We start from the raw sequence: 26,025 nt of genomic DNA on the forward strand, positions 1-26,025 counted from the left end.
TACGAGGGCCACTCACTCAACCACTTGCCCTTAGGATGTTTTGGAACAATGACGCAATACGAGAGGAAGGCACTCGTCCAATCAAATCATTGCATAGGAATTGCACCATCCCTAGCTCCTTAAGCATTGTTCTTTGGGCAATCACATAATTAAGGTTCCATCCAACATAGGCAGCTCATTTTTCATCAATCAGAGATCACATGCAATGTGGTTAGGCAAGATGACCTGCAATTATTCATTTTGTTTCCCTATGAGCAAAAGAGTGGATTCCACTGATATTATGGGATGATGCAATCTTGAGTGCCCATTGCTATATGTAGAGATAAAACTTATCCCAAAGGCTGGTTCCTTTAGTCTCCAAACCATGCAATGTTTTTCCATACCATCTAGTTCTCTGCAAAATGTGGAGGTGTGTCGGTTTCCACAGCCAATGCAGAATTGAGTTGCTATACTGTTGGTTTGCACCCAAATTACCCTTGAAGTTTTATCACATTAGCCTCTTTCGAGGCATGAAGTGGAAAGCCAATTGCTCTTAATGGACCCTTTAAATTAAGGATTAAGACAAGATTTGCTAATTAGAAAGCAATGGCATCAGCATTCGGTTTGGCAGGCTTAGAAAGCATGGTACTAGCATGCAATTAATGGGATCCGAATCTGATTGTAAAAATTGACAGGAGTGAACAAAGGAGTGCATGACATAGGTTTTTGGATAATGAGGGTTTATTTAAGTCAATTGTAGGACTCCACGAATCAGCTTCTGATTCTGCAGGAAGGTTTGCATGCTTCTTGGTAGCAATTAGCAAAAGGAGATCTTTATCGATTCTTCCAGCAATAGGTTGGGAAAAGGGACTGGCGTATCGGTAAAGATGGCCCGAAATCTGCCCCATAATTAGCAGCTATAGATGAAACTTATAGCAATGAATTCTTTCCCATCTTTTTGGTGTCATTTTATTGAGAATATGAAAGTGATTCGAGTGAGATCACGTATTCCTACATGTGGCTTTGACATTATTTGCCACTACCAACGTCCACATGCAAGAGTTAGGCCGGATTAGCCGCTTAAATATGACGCTGCCTTTGGATTTGGTGAATTCAGCCACCCAGGAGTTTCTTTTTCCTTTCATACGGTGAATATGTAAATTACAGATCAATATCACTGAACAAATTTTCATTACAGAAAAGATTTTGCTAAGGAGAGATTCTTTAAAGTTACTTAAATTCTTGTTTAAAGGAATATTTTCATATTAATTGTAGCAATTGACAACTAATGTGATATATTTTAATATATTAAAAAATATATATCATTTAATATAATAAGTACTTGAAAAGCCAATATAAAGTTGGAATTGACGTAATAAATTACAAATTAATATATGATGAATAGGAAAATTATAGATTAATATCATAAAACAAATTTAATTACAAAAATGATTTTGCTAACTTACTCCTTTTTAAAATTGGTTGAGTTCTTGTTTGTAGTAATCTTCTCGTATTCAATGCAGTAATTGATAGTTAATTTGATGAATTCGAATACATCGAGAAAAAATACCATTTAACATGATAATTTTAAAAAATTATCTTAACGGGCGTAAATGGAACCAACAAGACGGAGTAATTTGGATGTATAGTTAAGCCTTTGTATTACCATAAATTAGAGGCGAATATAAAGTAAAAGGTCATAATTCACAATTCGGAATCTGCATAACTCTTTCATCACAGTTGTGTGGATGCTGTTGTTGATACGTTTCTACCTTTTGTAGCTGAAGCAGCCTCCTCCTATTTATTCTTGTCCTGGTGTTTGAGGGCAAGCCCCAATTTGGCAGATTGATTGAATCTTTATACGAAGCAAATTCCATACTAAGGGGGAATAGAGTGCTTGGTAAGCATCATTGGATTCATACATATATCATCAGGAAGATGTACATGAGCTATCCCATGACTTGCAAAAGGAGTATTGATTCATGTGTCAGCTCTCCAATGGATATGCTTACCTCACCAAGTGAAGAACTTCCAACCCAAATGTATGTTGTCAGGATAATACAATTAAACTCCCAAAATTGGCTTCGGTCCTTCCCCTGGTTTGTGCCATGCATGTACAATCACTTTAGGTCCATATGCAACCTTTATTACAACTTCTCTTCTTGTTTTCCTTCTCAAGGGCTGAATCATATTCATGGGGCGAAATATGGTTTATCCATCATTGGTTGGCCAAAAACTATGGAATTTTTTTATTTGTACTTAATTGAAAATATATCGTATGTTATTTTCAATGAATATTGTCACTTTTTATATATATAAGACTTGATAATATGTATTTATATAATACAAATGATGGTTGATGTGCATACTACGTCATAATACGTCACGTCAAGTTTCAATTTACATCAAGTAATAGTTGTTATTGAAATAACATTTGTCACATTTTTTTTATAAAATAAAAATTCAATAGAGTCGAAAAAAGGAAAAAAAACTTAATTAAATACGATAAAAATGTGAAAATTTAATTGCAAGAAGGAATATATAATTCAGAAATTTTCTTTTTTATTATTTTAGCCATAGTTAAAAAAATTCAAGGCAATCATTGGGGTCGATGAGACTAGTAATGATCAACTGTAGTAATATACATTAGAGTTGGAAAATGGACACCTTTCTCATTCAAAAAGCCTTGTACATGCCTGGTGACGTGATGGAAGAGCATTAGCATTAAAAGAAACATAGAAAGATTGCAAAGCCTCACAGAAAAGGGTTGCCTGAATATAACACTCACGCAATTTCCAACTTTCTTTCTGTTGATTGCAACCTCGCACTCATCTCTTTTTGCCTTTTAAAACTAAAGCATGAAACATAGCTGTAAACCTCTAAAAATATGTTCCTGATAGGGTTTTCGATCACCAATCCTTCCCATTCTTTCTTTCTTTCCTTTTTTCATGTTTCCTTTTGTCTTTGTTAGTGTCATAATTAAAAAATTTTCATTTTATTATCAATTAATTTCAAACCGCATGTCCGTCCCATTACTATCGACTCTATAATTCATGTCATGGGAGTAACTTGATTCACTAATTAATTTTACATTGGATGTGCAAACCATAACTTATTAGAGTCAAAATATAATTATGAATCAAAGAGGAATCGATTAAATTTGTTATTGAATTCGTTTTAGATTCAGAAATCGTTTTATTTTTTAGATATCGGTTAATTGTCAAACCCTGAAATTAAATTACTATAACTAACCCAACAAGAATAGATTTAAAACTATAGGGCAACTTGATTATTGAATGCTAATGCTCCATTAGAGAATTAAAGTAGAAAGAAACAAAAGGGGAACACGTCATATTAGAAAAGCAGTTTTTGTTGAATATATTACGAGGAAACTGGCTTTAGGTCTTTGACCAAACGACCTCCGACCAGTAATACGAAAGGGCTAGGTAAGACAGTGGCTAAAAGATTGGGCGTAAAAGAAAGTATCCCCCACGATGTGGGATCCGAGAATGAATCTGAAAGAATCTTTGACTAAAACAGGCTGAATCTTCCTCTCTGTGTTGTTCGAAGGATCAATCATGGAAAAACCTGTCCAAGATAAAGACAATGAAGAGCTGTCGATGACTGCCCGCAAATTTAGAGATGTTTGAGACCAAAAGGATGATGGTTTTGTCGAGATGAAGGGTAAAGAAAATACAAAGTTTTTTCTTCTTTTGGTGGGTGGATTTGGCTTTTGATTAATGGTTGAAACTGTACAAGAAAAAGGGTTTGAAAAAGAGCAGCAAAATCCCAAATATGACAAAGAATTGAGAATAAACAAACATTTACCCCCGAAGGATATTGAAACTATTGAGTAATAATTGATTTAGCTATTTTTTTTCTTAGTAATACAGTCAAGGGTATATCTAAACTCTGTTTAGATTTAATCCTCTCCTCGAGCCCTTTTTACAACCCAATTATTGGGCCATTGATGGCCCAATCTAGCCCACAGAAAATGTACTATGATTGCTCAACCCAATTATTTAGAGATTATTGTCTTTAAATTTTCCTAAAATCCAACAAATTTGAGCCAAATGGCCCAAATTTAGTTCTATGGAATACTTGGCCTTCCACTTTTCCTTATCATGCTTGATAGTCCATTTTGTGTCTTTCTTAGGATGCTCAAGGCCACTACACATTTTCTTTGTGAATTTTTTTTTAAAAAAATACAGAAATATCTATTTACATAGAAATGTATGAAGATAAATAAAGAAAGCAGCAAAAAGGGTAAAAAAAAGAAGAAACAGACCAGATATTGATTTGGGAAAATGGGCCTAGTGGTAGATGTGTGGGCACAGTCTGAATTTATGGTGCAGCGGTGTTTCTAGTACAAATTCCGGCTAATGAGGCAAAGAAAAAGAAAGCAGCCGCACATGGGTTAAAGGGGGGGCCATCTCCATCTTCCATGACTTTGAAAATGGAAAAGCTGTAAAAATGGTAACCAAAAAAAAAAAAGCTAATGAAATTGGAAGCTAATTTATCCAGCTATCCAACAATGAACAAACTGACGAACCAACTTTATGAGCCATGCTGGTTTTCTTTCCCTTGAATTGCTATGGTGGGGGCAACTCAAACTTCAACTTTCATGCTTACCCTTTTGTTTATTGGGCTTGTTTTGGTTAAGGAATCAACCTCCCAAGAATCCATTGCCGACTGCCCTTTTTTCAGTAACAGTGGTTTTAAAGATTGGGGAAAGAGTTAATAGAATTTTGTATTTGAGTGCTTTATTAGAGTTAAGGAAGGCCTATCAAAATTTATTGTTGTTGTAGCTGTAATGAACCAAAAAAGAAGCATATAATTGAGGACTATGCAGATGTTGGACCCAAACCTTTTGCCTAACTATACTCTAAATGCATCGGATTCTCTGAAGAGAAAAGGGAGGATAGGTTTATCATCCCTTGGCTAAATAACAGAAGCTACATAATTGTTGCTGTGTGAAATAAGTGTGTTGAAAGTAGTCTTTCCAGGGAAGTTTCTTCGATAGTTTCATAATAAGTACATAACTTGGTTTTGATTGGAAATCCATTGGACAGTAGTTGGGTCCCAGAAGGATACTGACATCTTACAGATTAGGACATCCTAGGACCGTATGCAACGATGAATGACTGATCGGTAGCAAGCTATCAATGAAACAAAAACCAAGGCGCATAGCAGAGTTCCTTTTCTTTTTCCCTGTTTCTACCAGTAAGTTCGTATTAAAATCGAGTGAACTTGAGGAGTTACCTCACAGACAGTCATGGATGGAAGCCATAAGGTTTTGTCGTTTTTTCAGTATGGAAGCAAGGCCATCAGTCTCGTTTTTCATTTTGCAACAATGGCAACTCGAAGAGAAGATGAGATGAAGGAAGTAGAGAAAGGAAGAATATATACATTTTTAAGAAATCCACTTCCCCAAGTCAGCAGTACATTCAACCAAGCTTAGAAAGGGCGCCCCCAGAGGGGCTACTTAGAGGTCTTTGTAACCAAAGTTTTGGATTATATCTACATAAACTACTCTACCAAAAAGGAAGAACCTCTATAGCTTGAAGTAAATACTAACCTACTTAACAAGGGACCGGAAAGATAAACAAGCCACGAAGACATATTTTACAGATATCACTACCCGCGGGAAGAGGACATTAGGATGGATACACCAAGTATCTGTTAGCATTGACAACCAAACTCAAAAGCTGTCCAATGTCATTTGCAAACGGTCTTCAATCTCTTTGCAGCCTGAACAAATCCCACAATGACCTGCAGCTCATCCATTTGCTACACCAACAGAAGGCCATTTTTAACCATGTCATCAGAAATAGTCCAAAAACTAAGAATAAGCTTAACAAATGGAAACTTCTTATCATATCGAAGCTAAGGTTGTTAGTTTCACAGCACTGGGAGAGAATGCAATCAGGTGCACAGTATAATGAAAGAAGAAAAAAAAAGAATCAGAGAGAAGCTATGAGCAGTTTAATAAGTTACCTGTGACATGAAATGCCTCTGGACAACATCAATTAGTTGCTCTTTTGATGGATTGGGGATGGCATCCACCTAGCAATAGCAAAAGCAATGAAGGTTTTAAGCTATCGTTTTCCTTGTCTTGTAATGTGCTACACACAGTACGGATAATTTTATTTAATGTTTCTCCATGAAGAAACTTACAAGATTGAAGTGTCGCCAATATCTCCATAAAGCAGCCATCTCCAGTTTGCTGAGGTCAACTTTCTACAGGGGGAGATATTATGAAAAAAACAAAAGCCTAATTAGGCAAAAGAATAGATAGCTAACATATTTTTGCAATACTTTATTATGGGCAACAGACCAAAACGAAAATTAGATTAAAACATATGGGATTTATAATTTTTATATATACCGTGGACCCGCGGGGTGTGGAAACAGATCCCTTAGAGTGCGAGTCACAAGAAAGGGACCTGCTCATAGTCTTGTGAGAAGACCCGGTCGATTTATGTGTTCTATGCCTCGATCTGTGGGACTTTTGAGTGTCATCAGATGCTGGAAATTGAGAGATAGAACAAGTAGGATTAAAAAAAAAAGTGCGGTGGGACCATTAAAAAGATAAGAAATCAGACAATGGAGCTTTTAGAAATAGTGAAAGTTAAAGGTGAAGACACAATGGATCCTATGTACCAACCTCAACTACTTTCCACTAGTGAAAAATTATCATCCAATATCACAATATCAAAGGAAATAGCTAATCAAAACTTCAAGGATTATAGCACTCCCATTTCAAGACACAAAAGTCTTACTCACTACATAGCATATGAGCAGCACAAGAGTTAATAGCACCCCAAGTCAGCACTAACACATGAATGGGATTATACACACAAACAAGACAATTTAGACTCAAGTAACTAACCGCCTCCTGAAGATTGTTTTGGTTTGAAGCAGCATAAAAGTTCAAACTTATACAGGAAACTAAAATTTGGAGGCAGATGCAGTTTTTGAAATAATGAAATCAAAAAGACAAACTCACCCAAGTCAGATCCATTCCACTGCATGTTTTCGAATTCCAGGTCGTCATCTTCTTCATTACCAGTAGGAGCTTCAATCACACTGAGGGCATTCCTCTGTAGCTTTACTTCTATGCCATTGGTAAGAACCTGTGAATTTTAATGATTAGACAGACAAATATCACTATCAGCTACAAAGTAAATGCCTAATCTACTAATATGCTCCAAGAAGTGGAAGCACATCGAGACAAATTTCCAAATTTTTGGCATGACAGAATAGGCAGGGAAGAGAGATGAAAAACACTATAAAACACTATTCTAATTTAACAAATTAATTACATCATAGTGTTGGGAAACTACCAAGCCAGAATAAATTAGAAAATTATACGATTCTGTTAAAATAATCTGTTAGAATTAACACTGTCAATTTGTCTTTTGATCCACGCGCTCATCTGAGTAAAAAATAACAAAAATCAAAAGCAAACACACACATGTCTACAACAAATATAACTTGACAAGAAATCTACGAATTTTTCAAAACAAATCTGCAGTTACAAGAAAGGAGCAGAAAATTAATTTAAAAAAAAAAAAAAAACCCAGCTCCATCTGTTCTTGCTTATCAGCAGTCAAGGAGTGGCAATTGAATCAAAGGATGATGATCTCCAGCAAGCCATGACTTTGATTGCATGATCCGCAACTTAAAAACCAAGGAAGCTAAGTCAAGCATAAAAATTACTGCAAGTTTTGAATAGCTGATGAGCATCGAGAGATCGACATCCAAGCAGAATCAGCATCAGAACATAGAAAACAGAATATGGGTTTCTTATAGCGAAACATTACAAAATCAATTCCAACAAGATCCCAAGGCCAAGGATAACCCAATCATGCAATCCCAAAAGTAATCTCTGTATAAACATAAATTCCTAATTAATTTAATTTATTTTTTAAAAAATTGAATAGCAGAGTAGATTTTAAGCACTACAACTAAGGTCAAGTAGAAAAAGAAAATACACTAAATAAACACAAAAAAATAAAAAAATCATTGTAAAAATGCGAGAATAGTATCAGACATCAGCTAAAACACTTCAAGATACCAGATCCATTGACAGACACTTGCATGCAATCAAAACCCACAATCAAAACCTCATATTTGCAACTTGTAACCAATAAAAAACCATTTTTTTTATTAGATAGAATCATAAGCATCAAAATTCAAGCAATTTTAGACAAGAGAAGCTGATTTCGCAGATTTATTAAAAAATCAATGCTATAAAACAGGACATGCAATTGTACTAAAGAGAAAAAGATTCAATATAAATATCGTAAAAAAAAAAGAATATAAATCAATGAAGTGAAACCAATAGCAAAACATTTAAGCTCGAAAAACCTCAAATTGAATCCACATTACATTAAAAAAATCAAATTTGAAATTACTTAAACTTGAAGAAAATATCCACATTATAAACCAAAAAACCAATAGCAAACAATTCCCAGATAAAACCCCCAAACCCCATTTCCACCAAAACCGAAAAAAATTCCAAGGAATTACCAGCCAATGCCACCCGCCTAGTCCAACAGCCTTCTTGACCACGCCTTGAAGACCAACGAGCACCGATTTGGTACGATTATTCCCAGTGACGACCACCTTAGTATGACGCGGAAGCACCGAGAGCTCTTCTTCGCTACTGTCTCCGCAGCTCTGTAACTGCGAGAAACCGCCACCATTGATGGAACTCTCCATTGCCTCCAACATGATTTTTTTTTTCGCAAAAAAATAAAAATTCCCAACTCAGTGAGTCACTTGTGTGGGTCAAACTCGGAGGAAATTCGAAGCGTTAAGGATCAAAATTGCATTGGATCGGAAGATCATGCATTGGTGGTTACGTATGTGGGATTTTCGTAAGCAAAAGAGAGAGAAATTAAGGAGAAATATGGGAATTTTGTGGAGAGAAAAAACACAGTTTAGAGAGAGAAAGGGGAAAAAAATAAAAAGGAAAGAGAGAGAAAAAAAATAAAAGCAGAGTGTTTTCTTAGTGAGAGAAAGATGAGAGTGACTGGTTTTTGTTTATTGGTTGTTGTTGCTATGAATCCCGACGACCCGAAATGGACCAATCGCAGCACGCCACGTAATTGCATTTAAGTGTTTTCTCGTTAATCATGCGCTACAGCAGTGAAAGAGAGAGAAACATGCTTGGTTCGCGGCATGATTCGAATACAACTAGCGGTTTTTCCCTTCCCCCTTTTTCCCTGCTTTAACAAGTGGTTTTGTTTTTTGTGTGGAGCGGTTGACCGTTTGACTAGCGGTAAAATGAAGTTTTGTGGGTACAGTGAAATGACAAAAATGTCCTTCTCTCTCATTTCAAAATTCATTCTTTCCCGGAGTTCGGACAGGTTTATCCAATGGAAATCCTACTAGTTTTGGACTAATTGGACTTAAGAGGAATAATAAAAGAATTTAAAGACGACTTAGGTTCAAGATTATTTAAAAATTAAATAAAAAATAAATTCTGGGTTATGAAGCACATGATAGTAGTAGAGAAATTCTTCTTCTAAAAATCATTATTTTAATGTACAATGTCAGAGAACTACAGCTATAGGTTTAAGCAATCAATGTTTTTCTATGCTAATGGATAAGAGACCATTATTCAAAAGACATCAAACGCAATTCTCATAATGTAAACTCAACGACTATGTACGCAAAAGGATATCGATTGATTAAAAGTAATTACAACATTATTACATTCAAAAGAAGGTACTTTCTTTATAATCGTGGAGTAAGTTTTTCAATTTTATTAATAATATTAGAGAGTCGAGTTTATATAAATAAATTATTAAATAAGTCTATCAATATAGAAAATAATCATTTTTAAAATTAAAAAAAAATGTAGATATTTTTTAAGAAGGCTACCGACACGAATGTTAATGTCTTTTTATTTTTTTCTAGCTGTTTCTAGATTTTAGACAGAATCGTGAAATTCAGCAAACATATAAAGTTTGGTTAATATGGTAATTTTGGAAAGCTAGCAACCAAAATAAAAAAGCAAAAAAATTAGCACAACTCCCCCACGGTAAGAGAAAGCGTAACGCATACTGAAACGTAACGGAAACCGGGAATTCATAACCGGGACCCACAGGGAGAGGAAGCGCTATTCACCGTCGGTGTTGTCTTATCCAACATGGGATACTTCCCTCCTCTTCCCCGCCCTCACTGAGGGCAAAAAAGAAAAAAGAAAAGGCCCTTTCTTTTTTGCCACCCGATTTTCCCGCCACAACGGATCCATCACATCCGTTGATTCAAGATGACAAGTGCCAACACCGTTGGATCATTTCGGCGTCAATCGAACCGTCCGATTGAAAGTATAACTTTGCGGGCAACAGCGTCATAAAAAAAGCGGACATGTCCATATTAACATGTGTAATGATCACAAAGTTGAAAGAGGGGTGGACCAGCAAAACAGTGGGGACAAGACGACTGCAACCAAACCGAACCATTATCCCTATGCCCCCCCCCGACATTTAATCAGAGCCGTTTGATATTTGATCCGATTTTGATGCATCGGCTGATTGTATCGTGATTCGTGTAGGAATTGACGCACCGAATTGGTTCGGATAAAATTAAATTAATGGTGGTCTAATAATGTGTGTAATCAGACAATATTTTGGAGAGAATTTTTGACTTTGATGATTTGTTGCAGTGGAAGTGCTATTGCCAGCATTGTTTTCTTGCTAATTAAAGGCCAGTGGGTTTCTCTGTCCTTATTCGGCGACGGTGTACTTTAGCAGTAGGAGTCAGTCAGGATTAAATTACCATTTTTTTTCCAGAAAGAAGGTTCTATAAAAATGGTAAAAAAATAATTAACGGAAGATAAAGAAAAAAGTGATTATAAATTACAAGTAGATTTTTTTAAAAAATAATGAATGTTGACACTATCAACTTGCTAACGTCAAAACCAAAAAGAAAAAAAGAAAAAAAATCTAAAATTAGACTTGCAAAGTTTCATGTATCACATTTTTATTTTATATGATTTGAATCTAACTTTTATCCACGACATATTTCAATTTTATTAAATTTTAATATTTTAAAGTAAACAATAAAGTTACTTGTTCGAGTTGGATAATGTTTTTAACTAAAAAAAGATATTTTTCATCCGTTTAAAATTTGTAATTTTATAATGAAATAATCGTAATTACTTAAATTAAAGGTTGTTTAAAAGAAGCATATGAATATATTTATATGTTTTTCGTATTCGGAAATAGAAGACAAAATATATATGAAGACAAAAGGATATTTTTGTACAACGTGATGGGCAAAGGAAACAACAAGAGGAAATGGAAAAATTAGGAAGGTACAAGGAAAGGAAATAGATGAGATAAAATCAATCAAAGCAATATGAATCAGTTTGGATTTATTTTGATTTTGGGGTATAATTCGATGAATTCAATTAATTTTAATTTTTAAAAAAATTAAAATTAAATCAATCTTATAGTCATCTCCATATATAATAATGGGATGAATAAGGGGAGAGCAGATGCAAGCAAGAGGGACCAGGGTAAGGCATTTGATGGATAAAGCAGACAAGACATCGGGGCTCCACCATGCAACTGCTTTCCTGCTCACTCCCTTCCTAGCAGGTTTTGCCAACGCTTTTTCCGTCTTGACTGCCATGTGAAACACCCCCCCCCCTGTGAATTTGTCAATCAAATGTCATCAATCCTCACTGTTCACCTCCTAATAATTTCACAGTTTGCTGCAAATTTACTTCCATTTCCATGGGGACCCCTTGGCTTTTTTCCTTCTATGATGCATTTTCTGAGTTGATGAAGAATAAGATGAAGGCTTACAGACAGGGGAAGAACGTTAGTGATATGCATTCCATGCAGAGGATGCTACCAGCCTAGTACAACCAGGCTGTTATCAAAACAAAACCTCTGAATTTTGTCTCGCAAAGCCTTTACTTGGTTACTTATTTCACATAGAAAAATGTCAAGGACTGAAGAAGAAATAAAATTATGGGCAGTGCGCAGGGGGCACTAATACGAGAGAAATCATAAATGGTGCATATGGACCACGGTATGCTCCTTATTATACATACAATCACCATTGGTAGTACCCTTGTCAACATTATTGTTTTGTGTTTTTCCTTTCGCATTAATTACTTTATCTCAAAAAAAGGAAAAAAAAGATTGTCTACTAACTATTTAAATTATATAATCTGATTCGAAATTTGTTTATTTTCTTTTTTTAATTATATTTAATTTATGAAATGAAAGAAATTAATGATCGGTAGATTTTTGTTAGATAAACATGTATACGAAAGATAAATTTAGGTCAAATGGTCATGTTGTAAATGTTGGTAGGCTGCTGTTAGTTGGGGTTTTTTTTTAAAAAAAAAATTGTGTATAAAGATTTAAATGTGGTCGTTGGTGCTTATTTACTTAAGCAGCCACATTAGTTTTCGTAGGCTCCCTATAACCCATTGAGTGGGGATTCATTTGCTTGAACATGTGGGAAAACAAGAATCATCAATGGCTTAGAACTAATTGATAAATGGACCCGTACGTCATTTGTAATATATTATAATAATTCTCTTTGGTCGGTATCTTTGTTTCCTGTTTCATTTTTATAAAACAAGAAAAGCCCTTTGATCATGGCTCGATTTCCTGCTCACCAGGTAATATACTGCTCTCTAAATGGGGCATGTTGGGCTGCCTACAGCCCTCCGACCTAGCCCTTTGACAATGCCTGTAGGCTGAACCCAAATCCAAACTGCTTCCAAGGGGAAAAAAGCCGCCAAATCACTTGCCTCAGGCTTTTAGATCCACTCATTTTTATTATATATATATATATATATATATTAATATCAAGAAGTGGATACGTATATTATTTTCTAAGTAAGAGAATCATATATTAATTAATAAAATAAATACTCTAATATTATATATATATATATATATATTAAATTTGTAAACCCTAATTCAAACAAAGTGACGCCACATCTAGGCATGTTAAAGAGGATATTCAATGAAGTTTGGTATTCTGGGCACTGTGATTGAGTTTGAAGTCTTTCATTTAACTTCTTTTTAGTTGTTATGAGTTAGTCACCCGTGCATGATCATGTATTGTTCATTAATTTGCTAATGAATGCAATTGGACATATTTCTATTTCATGGGGCATGCAAGTGGCGCTTGCCATAGGCGTCCCGCTTACCTTTATAAGCTGATGATGACTTGTTCTAATTTTTCTTGCCGTTAAATAGAGTTTTGTGTATGACTTAATTTCTTCCTTTGTTTTCAATATAATGAAATTAATCAACATAATCAATTTGAATTAAAATGTATAAATTTATACTTAAATTTAAACATAATAACATGATCAAAAGATAAAATAATCATACTTTCTTGTTGGGTCTTTGTTGTATCATGCTTTCTTCATCTTCATCTTCCTTAACAACCTTAAAATCCCACCCAACAAAACGTTATAATTCTAAAAAAAATTCCAGATCGGGATATACCATTTATTGACTTGTTTGCTATTTCATTGGGAGGTTCTTTTACCTTTCTTCTTGAGACTAGTGATTTTGTGTACTTGTTGTTTGAAATCTGTTGTGTATGGTTACTGCTGGTGGTTTTGCGTCTCTTTATTTTGTCTCATTGGGATCATACGTTCATTTATGTTTCCTATATTTTGTCGATGCCGATTCCTTTTTACTTTTGTCGGGTTGAAAATTATGTATTCTACATATTATCTTATACGAGGCCCACTTTGCACTGCTTTTATTAAAAAACTATTTTAAAAACTTGGTCGAAGGAGTTGCGGAAAGGGGTTTCTTGAGAATCATTCTTCTTGTTCCAACTAATGAACAAGTAGAGCAACAAGATGCTGCTACTACTGCCTTTTGGGTGGAAAGTTGTGACAATTTCTTTTGAATTTGGAATGATTTTGCTAACCTTTCATAAATGGGCTCCGAGTCTAGATGAAATGTTGGTCAATGTCCTAGGTTCTCCATGGAATTATGTTTCATGGGGTCTTTTCTCTGTTAGTCTGCCTCATGTTTCAACCACTCCTTAGAGCTGTAAACTCTATTTTCGTGCCAGTACAGCAGACACTTCAAGTATCGTACAATCCGTGTAAAGCTGTTAACTCCAATCCCGAGCCTATACAACAGATGCCTCAAGTATTGGATAACCTGTGTCGATGACGTACAGCCTGCACGACAGACACTTGAAATATCTATCTACGTTGATGACGCCCAAACTTGTTAAAATACTGGGAATGAGAGTAAATAACGATGATCTCAAATTAAAGACAGGTGAATGGTTGTTTGGACGCCCACTCGTTTATGATTTTATGATTCATATGTTTGGGCCTTTTAATTCTCCAGCCCATATGCTGTCTCTAAATGGGGTATTTTGGGCTACCTACAGCCCTTGAGCATGACCTGTAGGCTGAACCCAAATCCAAACTGATGTATACCAGCAACCTTCCAACGTGGGAAAAAGGCCTCCAAATCACCTGCTTCGAGCTTTTAGATCCACTCATTTGTATTATATATATGTATATATTATGTTCAAGTCAAGTATAGGAGTATATGATTTTGTATTTGTCAACAGGCTCGCTGTGAGAGGGTAGTCAGAGAGATGATTGCGAGTCATGCTAAGGCTAGCATTTGTCATCATTTAATAACAATTTCATTCATTTGGCTAAGCCCTTGACCTTTTACATGCTGATATATAACATTTAGAATATGATAATTCACTACCCTGTGAGTGTTGAGTGAGATGATTAATCCTCCAAATATGTAATATATATATATATATATATATATATATCTTAATTTACTAGTTTCTGACAATTGCAATACGTATGAAAAAATAAGTATCTAAACCTAAAATGGCATGAAGCATAAGTACTTCTTTCGAAGTTTCTTCATTCCGCGAAAAGGAACTCTCTTTCTTCCACCTGCAGATGCTGCCATATGGCTATCGGGTGACGACGATGGACCTTCACCCCTTTGATCCCCTTTGGCATGCTTTGAAGCTGAAACAGGCGCAGAGCCAGCAGTTTTGAAGGATTCGTCACTACCCGAGTTGCTTCCCTCAACACTAACCACAGATCCTGTTAAGCAATCAAAGGTCAATGCTTTGGCATACCCCATGGGAAAAATCCATCATAGCAATAAATTGAAGTTAAGTCAAGGATGCAATGGGTGGGTCTTGCAAGGTTAAATCTCAGTCTCACTAAAGAACTAGTATACTAGGCTGCAGTTGATGCTAGATGCATCGTTCTTTAAAATTGTCTCGCATCCTTTGCCACATGTTCAGGAACTTAAGTTTTAATGATGTTTCATCTCATTGGGGTATTGAGAAAAGTCTTCATCTTACATTCAAGAAAATGAGAAAAGTTGATTATGAATCAGAAAATATGAAAGTTTTCAGCAGTCCTGTCATCAGGCCGGTTCTAGAGAAATAAATTCACAAAGAATTTCAAAATGCAAGAGCAAGTTCACTTCCATTTTCAGGAAATGGAACAGCTGTATGTTTCTAAGGAAATGTAAGAAAATCTCAAATGATGGAGCAGAAAGAAGATGGAAAACCAATGAGCTGGACAAAGTAAGACAGTTGACATACCTAAAGTGGGTGGAACTATAACCACCTCGTCCAATTTTTTGGATGCAGAGACATTAAGCTTTTTACCTTCATCCTTCTGTTCTATAACTGGGTCCTCAAGGTCTTGCAACAAAGCCATTGCATCAAAGCATTCACCTGATGAAAGGCTCATGGCACTTGAATTATCTGAGCTTGAAGAAGGTGATGCTGGGCTATTAAGATCATCCAATTCCAGAAAGCCAACTCCTCCTGAGAAAGAATCCATTTCATTGAGGTTCTCTCCATGATGCTCTGGAACTGGAAGTCTCCCTGCAACAGCATCATGCTTGTTCACCTACAAATAATGGCTAGAACTCAAACGCACAAACAGAACACCCAAATTTAATTATTGAAAAAATGACAGAGAACAAAAACTACTCCTCTTCAGATACTCTTCCTATACAACTAATGTTAATGAGTTGCACATGGATTTTCTAGATCTAGTTGTCTAGTGGTATCTTATTAATCTTACAAGACATCCTATTACTCAAATAAACTCATCTGTTTGATTTCCAGATGCCAGCAGTGATAGAAAATAGTTTGAATATTAGAAACTTCCAGACTGCACAAGTATTTGTACTCTGACCAACTTAAGAAGAAGTTTAGCTAAAGTATAAATGATTCATAACTATTGAAATCTAGAATTTTTCCTGCTCTGTGAGAAGGATAATCCTAATCAAAGCACAGATTTCGTGTCCTAGGGCCATCTTGCTGATATTTTAGGTTATTCTAAAGGTGATTTGTATGCAAAATCAGCTGCTCATCAAGTGTCAACATGGTGCCAGGGAAGATATGACCAGGTATGCATATTGTCAAATGATAAAAAGTGAAATTGAACATAATTTATCCCAAAAAGATTACAAAAGAAAAAGAAATTGAACCCAAACTGGCCAAAGAAAAGCACAGATGCAGATTCTGACATACCTCAGGGTTGCTTGAGGAAACTCTTCTTGTGCTACTGTTAGCATCTAGAACAGGAGGTTGTGTTAAGTGATTCCTGGTTTCAGTCTCAACACCAGCACTGCACACTGTCTTCTGCATCTCATGAAAAAGAGAAAGTCTACACATGGAGCTCTTTTCCTGCGTATCATTCAACCAAACTGGCTAACGAATGGCAGGTCCAGTTGAGAGTTGATATAAAGCCAATATGTAAACAAGTAAGCTTGTAGGACTTTCAGTTTCAGTTGAGTACCTTTTTCTCATTGTCATCGCTCAGTATCTTCTGAGTTATGCTGAAAACTTGCATCACATACTCAGTCTTACGCCCATAAGGGACTTGACCCTCATAGTATTCAAGAGTGGTTTTCCAACCAATAATATCAGAGTTTGAGAACACTTCACGGGCCTCCTCTTTAGTCTCCCAGAAGCCATGTTCCACATCAATGTTCTCGTTTGAGCTAATCAAGAACCAAAAATTCTCTGCATTTGGCAATTAAGTGCCATGAGCTTTATAACTCTAGAAAACTAATATTCTTGCACAATCGTTGGTGTACAAAATATTATTTAACTGGCCTTATGGCTAAGAAATACACATGCTTGACATATGGCTTTTCGAAATTAACACACTGTATCAATGATATAGCTTTCAAAGACCTATCAGAACTCAACTTCCTTAGAAAGTAATAATAAGAATTACCTTTTGATTTTGAGGACAAAATTTTAACAACTAATTCAATCCTTATTGTTTCCTTTATATGCCCACTCTAGTGTGTAACATCAATATTGAAGAACTCGTCCATGACTTCGTGATAAGAAGAGCACATATGAATAGACTTTTGAAAATAAGCTCAGAAAGAGTCAGAGGAGATACAGCCTTCGGCACATATCAAAGACCAAAGACTATTGAACATACATATTTTTTACAATAGGGAGGATACAAGTAAGAGCGTATGCAACTATATTGAACATACATCTTGTTTACCATAGCAGAGAAACAGGCTTACAGTCCTGTAATGACATAATAGAGACAAAAGCTTACTCACTATTCAGAAGCGATATTAAATTAAATTAGTATGGTTCAGAAAGAGAAGTGACCAATTGTTCTTGATGATGCACTATGTTAGTTTATAGCAAAAATCAGGGTAATTATTGATAAATTACGGAAAACATAATGACCCTTACTTGGTAAATTTTGGGGCCGATATCTGTAAGGATTGTCATCTATAACATTGCTTGGTAGAGGAGATCCACTAGTATATTTGTTGAACCAGGTAAAGAACTCCTCATACGTGCAGTTGAAATCAATATTATCCGCAGGTCGGGAAGCTGCCGGATTGGCCATGGTGATCTGATTTCAGGCAACAAAAGACAACCTCATGACCAAATACTTTATCTGGTCCAGCTGGAAAAGGAAGGCCTTTCAAGCTAGTGGATATCAAGTTTCCGCAACACTTTAAAAGGGGAAACCAAAAAAACTAGGAAATGATGCATTAAGTGCAGAAATAGAACCATGCAGCATCAGCCAACATTATCCATTTAGTTGACTAGTAATGAACAATAAATTGAAGACAACATAGGTCCATTCCCTGAATGGGCCAACCTCTCACTTAATGTCAACTATAAGCAACCACTCAAATTGCCAGTTCCTTTTAACTCCAGGAACACTTTGAAACACTAAAATTCATCCAGGGAGTAATCAATATATGTCACACTAATTTTAATTTAAGGCAAAGTTTTTAAATTTGTAATGAAGATTTTTTTTTATCCAAAGATTGTAGCTTTCAGAGTAAACGCAGTCAACCAAAGACCAAAAAACTGAACCAACAAAAGAAAAAAAAAAAGGAAGGATAAGATGAAAAGGGCACCTCACTTTCCGGTGGAGTTGAGCTGCCGGATTCTCGCGTTCAATCTGTTTCACGAATCAAAATTCAAAGAAAAGCAGATGATCAGCTGCAAGCTATGATTACTTATTTGCTTAGTTTCCAAGGAAGTGAAGGAAAAAAACAAAGAAAAGAAAAGAAACCAAAACAATTAGCGTCTTTCAGCTCTCGGGTCCGCTGACTCATTGACTCGGGGTGACATTAACATCCACTGCTAACCAACATAACAAGAAAGGAAAAAGCCTTTCGCTTTCCTTCCTTCATCTAAGACTACAGTTATCTTTTCTCTTTTACTTTCTTTTCCGACCAACCAAACAGACGATCCTTAACTGGTTTTAACCATTTCAGCTGATTTCACATAAACAAATTATACTTATATATCCAAGGACAGCTCTGATGCTCATTACTAAACCAAAAGAAGAAGAAGAAGAAAACAGAAGCAAATTAAAAGAATTTCTTTACCAGTGACGAGCCACCGGAGAGAGTGAGTCCCTGCTTTCGTTTCCAACAACGTTAGTAATATTACCCCAACAACGTCAACGGCCCCTTTACGTCTATAAAAGAACCCCCAGTAACCTAGGCTAAGCATGCCCCGATCAGAGGGTAACACGTGGGGATTTCTAGTTGGATAAAAGAAAACCCTGCTTTGTCCAAGTGGCTTTGGCCTTTTTGTCTGGTTAGGAAATTTCCATTTTCCCTTCCTTTAAGACTCGCGATAGGGCCCGATTATGTCATCCGAGAAAATGGAGAGGAAAGGGCAAAAAAGGAAATCGGATATGCCTACGTCGTTAAGTCAAGCAACGGGAATGAAAGGAAAGGACATGGAGTCGTCAAAATCTCGGTTAGCTAGAGATAAGATTACTAACACTTTACAATGAAGGGTCATGATTTCATATAGTACGCCTATTCCAGAATAGTCCAGGGGATTCTAGCTCTAATTTAATGTTAAATTTTATGTTTTTCTTACCATTGATCTGATTGGATCAGTTTTATAACAACCTGCGGTAATAGAAGTAATAAGTGTTACATCATGTTCAGTGCAAAAAGCGCGTAGAGTTTCATAAATATCTCGGCCTGTAGTACAAAGGACTTTTCGGCCTACATATGGAAATGATTGTGAAATGAATAATTAATTATTGAATTTTTTATTAAAGGAAAAAAAGGCGTCACTTGGAAGATACGTAGACGATTGAATTTTCCATGTCTTTTTCTTTTTACTTGAAATCAAATCTCAGCTTGTCATTAATGTGACTATGTTAACCTATACTAATTATGAACCAAAAATCTTCTATTCTTGTCTGTTCCTTTTTAATATTTTCTAATCAATTTTGTGTAATATCGTCATATTTTCGGTACATTATTTTTTATATTGTTAGGATTTATAGTCCAAAATTTAAAAATTTAAACTTTTTATTGATGATAAATAATTAAATATATGATGTATATGTTAAAGAAACACGAAATCGTAATCTACTGTTCCTCTCACCAAACGACTTTTGCACTTACAATTGGATTAGGGACCGCGAAATCTTATTTCCAAGAAAAGCTTATCCATCTACCAACTTACTAGTAAAAGATTCCACTTGACTACCTACAAATGGTCATCATCTAGTTTTGTTATATATGCATAAGTTTCAAAAGAGAGAGCTTCCCATATGTACCTAAACCAATCAAATTCAACGATACATACCCAAATTTTGTTAGGCAGACACAAAAGCCTTAATAAATTCGTCAGGTGGTTAGCAAACTTACAATGAAGGCAAAAAAAAAAAAAGTACTGCTCCACGAAATTCTTATGATTAAATTCGAGGTCAACAGGGTAATGGCAAACGGGTTTGGTGCATGCATTAGCCAGGTGAACAAGGTAATGATGATTCGCAAATTCTTCGATGAAATCGTAGCCAACCCCGCCTAGAATATCTAACGAAAGTTTCCATTTTTATTAAATTTTTAGTGTAACCCATTATTAAAAAAGTTGATATTGACAAATTTTGGTGCTCAAATTAAAGTTTATTGGTATAAAAAATGAATTTGAGAAATGATGGACGGGTTCAAAAGGGTGAGTTGTAGGTTCACCGATCATGGGCGGATCCACATTGGAGGGAGTGGTGTCACGTGATGCCATTCACTTCTTAAAATATTTTAATTTTTATATTATTTATACAAGATTTAAGATAATTAATATACTAATGAATTTATTATATTTTACAATTTTATAAAAAATGGAATTAAAAACTCTGAGTAAAAGTGAATTATCAAAAAGAAATTTAAATACTATAGAAAAAGACAAGAAAATTTTATTCTATAATTTAAGATTTAATTAAAAAAAACCAAAACATAAATTACTTTCTTTATTTAAAAATTCAAATCTTCCCTTTCTTGGTTATTGGTTGTGTTTTTTACTCTCTTAAAATAATTCATCTAAATTTCAATTATAAGTAATTTTCAACTCAAAATAAGTTTTTAAATACTTCATGTTTAAATATTTTTTGATTNGAAATTGTGAGTTTTTCTTTTTTTAATTATTTTATAGATATATTATTTAATTATTTAATTTATGTGACTTGTAAATATTTATATTTAGTTTTGATCAATAAATAAAAAATTATCATTTTACTAGTTAATGAATGTGAGAATTTGTTAAATAAAATCATATTTTATTTAATTTTAATATTTTAATTTATATTAATAAATAGTAATTTTTAATAAATTTTTTAATTATATATATATATAAGCTGAAAAGATGTTTTAAAAAAATCTTATAAATTTTAAATCTTGAACAACAATAACAAAACTCTAATAATGGTATTCAATAATATTCTTCAAAATAAAATCATGTAAAATTTAATATAAATACTCTCTCAGTAGACCATTTATCAAAAAAAAAAAACATTTAAATGACATCACCCAAAAAAATTTATGGATCGGCCCCTATCACCGCTGTAACCCCGCCTGAGCAGAGCCCAAACTGAGGTTACTCAGTTTCCGAATAGGCAGCAGCGCCGCCGCCGAGAAAACGCCCACCACCCCCCACCCCTTTCCTCTTCCTAAAACTTAGAGAAAGACCCAAACAGGAAAAGAAATTAAAGCGGAAAACGAAAATAAAACAGAGCAGAAGTGCAGAGCTCAAACTCTTACCTTGATATAAGAGCCGGCTTCCAGCTTTCAACCTGTTTAGACAAAACCGAAACTCGAACGTACAGATAAAAGGTTCCAGAAATGCATGGAAAATTAAAAAAAGAAAGAAAGAAATGGAAACAGTATTATACTTCAATCATATAGAGCTTCTATCTCCTTTCAGGCTCAAAGAAAGCAAAAACCTCTCTAATCTAGACCATCACGATTAACTTATTTGACATCAAATTCACTCTAATCACCGAGAAACACATACAAAATCGTAAGAACAACGGTTTCATTTTCGATTTCCTCCAGTTTCTTATCAACCAAACAAAACAGAGAAAAGAGAAAAAAGAAAACTCAAACAACCAAAAACAGAATCACTAGAGAGTGTAAACCCACAGCTGTAAAACAAAATTAATACTTAAAAATAAAAAGGACGCAGAACTCAAAAAAAAAAAAAAGGAATTCTAACCTTGAAACGATCGGAGGAAGACAGTGACTCGGTGAGTCACTTTGTTTAATTTCCTCAATCACTACTCGAAAAGAGGAAGAGCTTTGGGACCTATTTATATTATACGTGAAGGGTTCACTCAACTACAAAAACTAACCAGGGTTACCCGCCCACAGTTAACCATGTTTGATCGAGCATTCACCACAAGGAAGTGTATGACGTGGCCCTCCGTCGTTGGCTGAGCTCATGCAATCAGGTGGAGGCAGAGGGAGCTTTGTTGTCAAAAGACTTTATTTGGGCCGCCAACCTTCCAGGAAGCTTCCTGTCTCCCGTTAATTGAATTGAAACACGCCTTTAAATTTGTTTTTGACGAAGTCAACTCAAAATTTACAAGGGTTGCCAACTTTGTCATTGGCTGATTGCTACCATGCAAAAAAGCAACTTTGTGAAAATAAAATTAATGATATTAAGTAGCAAAGTAAGAGAAATAAATACAAGATAGTTAAACTTAAAATAATTTACCTCAAATTACAACATTTTTTTTTATAATTTATCCTTATATTAAAGCATAAATATTAAGAAATCTTTTTTAATAAATAACACCAAGTCAAATTACCAATAAAACTTAAATCATTACCAACTTTTGGCATCAAAGTGAATACATTTTTTAATTTAATTCATTGTTTACATTATATAAGCAAAAAGAGTTTACCTTTTTAAAACTTTACTTATGCTACTTTGTTTTATGTCAAATTGAAAGACTATTTTAAAGTGTTAATGTACTTAACATTACCAACTAAGTCATCAAATTCTAACACTTAAGTCATGATGTATACATTTATTTAGGTGAAAAATTTTACCTTTATTTTTTAACATGTAAGAAATTCGATTCTAAATAACGTTTGTGAGCAATTAAATAAACAAAAGTAAATTGAAATCTCGAATTTCTCGATTTTATATACAGAGGAGAATAAATGGTTTCAAATTACTGTCTAAATTTCTTCGAATTAAGGTGGCAATAGTAAATATAGTACTAGATTAAGTGTATGATTCTATTTATACATGCAAAATTTGACTATTTTACTATACCACAATTTTATTTACTACTTTTTGCGTTTCTTTTATATTGCTCAAATCGGTACTTATAATCTGAACCGTCCATCATGGTGGTAACGCTGGGCCCATCATGTTGATAAGGTGGAGCACCTAAAGTAGAGACTTGGTCAACCATAATTTGTTTAAGTTTGGTCTTCTAGATGGACAGAATAGATATTTGAAAAGGTTAATGTATTTGTCTATTTGGGGTAAAAAAGAGTAATGAAAATTAGGAAGGCATGCATTAGAAAATACTCTTAATTAAATAAAAGGATAATTTAATTTTAAATTTTTAAAAATACAGTGAAGTATAGTAATTGTAATTTAAATACTCATTTTTTGAACTTAAATATTCATTTTGTATATGAACATATTAATGAATAAAAATTTAATACATTGTCATTGTATATATTTCATGTACTATAATTGAATTAAATGTTAGTATCTCATTAATAAATAAATTTTAAAATTAAGAATTTTTAAAAATAATATTCATAATCTAAATTAATATTTATTTTAAAAAATTTTATATTTACGTGTTCAAGAAGTGACACTTTACGGTGTATAGATATTTGCTACCTTCAGTCCGGCCCAATCTTAATTTTCAAGCTCTCAGCCCAATTGAACTGCGAGCCCCGAGCGGCATAAAAAAGACGCGTAGCTGAGTTGAGTTGCGAAAATGGAGGGCGAGTCGAAACCAAGCGACGAGCTATCTAAGATTCTTAGATTCCGGCATTTACCGATTCCCAACTCAAATGCCGTCTTCATCGACCCGGTTCGCGTGTTCAACCGATCCTACTTCCGGTTTAAGGTATCTCCTTTCCGCCTACTACTCCCGTTTCTTTGAATCCAAACACCCCACCCGAGAATCCGCTCTCTCCTCCAATCCAAAGAAACGGAAACGAAAACGGAAGAAACAACCTCACTCCCTCAATGAAAAAGAACAAGCCGCCGATCAACGCCATCAGGTAATTCATCGACCAATCATGTAAACAGTCTTTTAGAAGTTTAATTTGATTTTTAATTTCTTTTTCCCGTTCCTTGTAGGAGGCGAGGCCTTTATTGTTAAAGGCGCATGAACTTTTACTTGGAGCGGCTGATTTTCCAGCAATTATGAGTAAATTAAGGAGCGAGTTTTGTTCTTCGACGGAATTATGCGGCGGCGAAGAACATTCGTTCATTGAGCTTGGAAGAGTGTGGCAAGCTCCTTTATATGATATAACTCTCGATTTTAAACATAGTCGATTGACAAACGAGAGTGAAAATGGAGGTTTGGTTCGCTGATTTAATGATTTAAATAAAGTGTTATTCCTTTTTTTTCATTATCAGTGAGAAATGTTTTAACAGACATTTCCAGTTCATGTCATTTGGTTATAATAATTTTGAATAATAAATGACGTTTCAAGTTATTTTGGATTATAAAATGTATGGTACTGTATGAATATTATAGGACAGTACATCAAATATAAATCTTTTTAAACGTTGTTACTCTTATGATTACATGTCTACAAGGAAGAACAATGATGGCATTGTTCGGGAAGCTGGAAGACTGTAACATTATCACAGTGGATTAAAATAAGTTGAGATTTTTAGTTGGAGGAGGATTGCTGTCACATGCCAAAACTAGAAGTTCATGGATTCTTCTTGGATGATCTGCTGAACTTTGAGGTCAGAATTCAGCCTGACGAGGGATGATTAAAGGAAAGAAATCCCCTTCAAGCACGTAAACTAGGCTTTGAATTGAACCACCTCTGACTCCCCTGCTGGTCTATCTAGGCGTGGTAAATTTGACTTGTCATTCCAAGTTCCTTCTACTTATCTATTTCTGCCACCAAAAAGTCAAATCCTAAAACAAAGGTAAACAAATTCGAGGTGTAACATTTAATTAATCAACATTGAGATAAGACTAATATTCATGCAAATTTGATCTTACAGGCCTACTTGTCCAACATTCACTGGCAAGGAAATGTTTGCCTTAACATTCTTCGCGCAGACTGGAAGCCAGTTTTAATGATAAACACCATCATTTATGGTTTATATCCTTCTTTTCACCTGTAAAAAGCTGTTGATTTGATCCTTAATTGATTAAACTAACTGTAATTGTTTGAACAAGCAGCAACCCAATCATGGAGATCCCCTGAATAACGATGCAGCTGCATTGTTGAAGGCTAATCCAGAAAAGTTCGAAGCCAATGTGAAAAAGGGTATTAGATGGTGGGTATGTTGGAGGAACCTCTTTCCATCGATGTACATAAACATCCAATCTGTAAGCAGCAGGAACAGACTAAAAAAAGTGACGTGGTGACGATTGTTATTTTTAATTTTTAATTATTTATACTATTATATATATTATATAATATATATTCTTATAATTATCATTTAACCACTTTTTATTTTAAATCCTGAATTACAAGAGGTAATTGGATTCACTTTCTTTGTTGTTTCTAAAGTTAGAACTGGAATGATTGATCAGCTGGAGAAGAGAGGTTATGAAATTGGCAAAGAAGGAATCCACTGATGTTAAGACTCTTCTATGAGACCAGATAAAACTGATGAGATGATAATCTGTCTGACACACTCATATCCGGCGTGGGTCCCATAACGACTTGGTCCCACCTTGCTTTTGTACAAAAAATTATTTGGTCATGACTCGTAACGTACTTGGAACTTTCACGCGCCCACCCCTTCCCACTTTTTTCCCGCCTGCTCACGTTACCCTCAACTTTTCCCACTTTTTCTGATCATCCCACTAATCCAACGCTCTCAAATTGCTCTCTCTCTTTTCCAATGTACCCTGCCGCACAATATGATTTCCATATAAAGAAAGCTAACACAAGGGGGGGAGAGAGAGAGAGAGAGAGTAGTTTTCTTTTTATTTTCTTTTTCTTTCTTTTAGTTTTTTTTTGGTTTGGTCTCACNCTTTTTATT

General features: G+C 34.8%; 3 protein-coding genes across 8 annotated transcripts; 1 reads left to right on the top strand and 2 right to left on the bottom strand.

Moving 5' to 3' along the window:
• LOC18591339 lies at positions 5,367-9,018 on the bottom strand. Its single transcript, XM_007017399.2, has 6 exons — positions 8,515-9,018; positions 6,989-7,115; positions 6,368-6,507; positions 6,157-6,219; positions 5,977-6,045; positions 5,367-5,769 (listed from the first exon to the last, which is right to left on the bottom strand). The coding sequence occupies exons 1-6, from the start codon at positions 8,716-8,718 to the stop codon at positions 5,698-5,700; spliced, it is 675 nt and encodes a 224-aa protein (XP_007017461.2). The 5' UTR covers positions 8,719-9,018; the 3' UTR covers positions 5,367-5,697.
• On the bottom strand, positions 14,640-22,121 carry LOC18591340 (NAC domain-containing protein 30). Of its 6 annotated transcripts, none has more exons than XM_018126181.1 (8): positions 22,024-22,121; positions 21,570-21,601; positions 18,417-18,460; positions 17,734-17,899; positions 16,805-17,031; positions 16,537-16,647; positions 15,595-15,907; positions 14,640-15,082 (listed from the first exon to the last, which is right to left on the bottom strand). In XM_018126181.1, exons 4-8 carry the CDS (start codon positions 17,891-17,893, stop codon positions 14,853-14,855), a joined length of 1,041 nt encoding a protein of 346 aa, XP_017981670.1. In that variant the 5' UTR covers positions 17,894-17,899; positions 18,417-18,460; positions 21,570-21,601; positions 22,024-22,121; the 3' UTR covers positions 14,640-14,852. The 6 variants fall into 6 exon arrangements, with proteins under 6 accessions (XP_017981670.1, XP_007017463.2, XP_017981666.1 ...); XM_007017401.2 differs by having other exon boundaries at positions 16,537-16,692; XM_018126177.1 differs by having other exon boundaries at positions 16,537-16,692; positions 17,734-17,953.
• Positions 23,724-24,506, top strand: LOC18591341 (methyltransferase-like protein 2). The gene is made up of 2 exons (XM_018125410.1): positions 23,724-24,065; positions 24,145-24,506. The coding sequence occupies exons 1-2, from the start codon at positions 23,853-23,855 to the stop codon at positions 24,379-24,381; spliced, it is 450 nt and encodes a 149-aa protein (XP_017980899.1). The 5' UTR covers positions 23,724-23,852; the 3' UTR covers positions 24,382-24,506.

Source organism: Theobroma cacao, chromosome 8 (assembly GCF_000208745.1).
Source record: "Theobroma cacao cultivar B97-61/B2 chromosome 8, Criollo_cocoa_genome_V2, whole genome shotgun sequence".
NCBI lineage: Eukaryota > Viridiplantae > Streptophyta > Magnoliopsida > Malvales > Malvaceae > Theobroma > Theobroma cacao.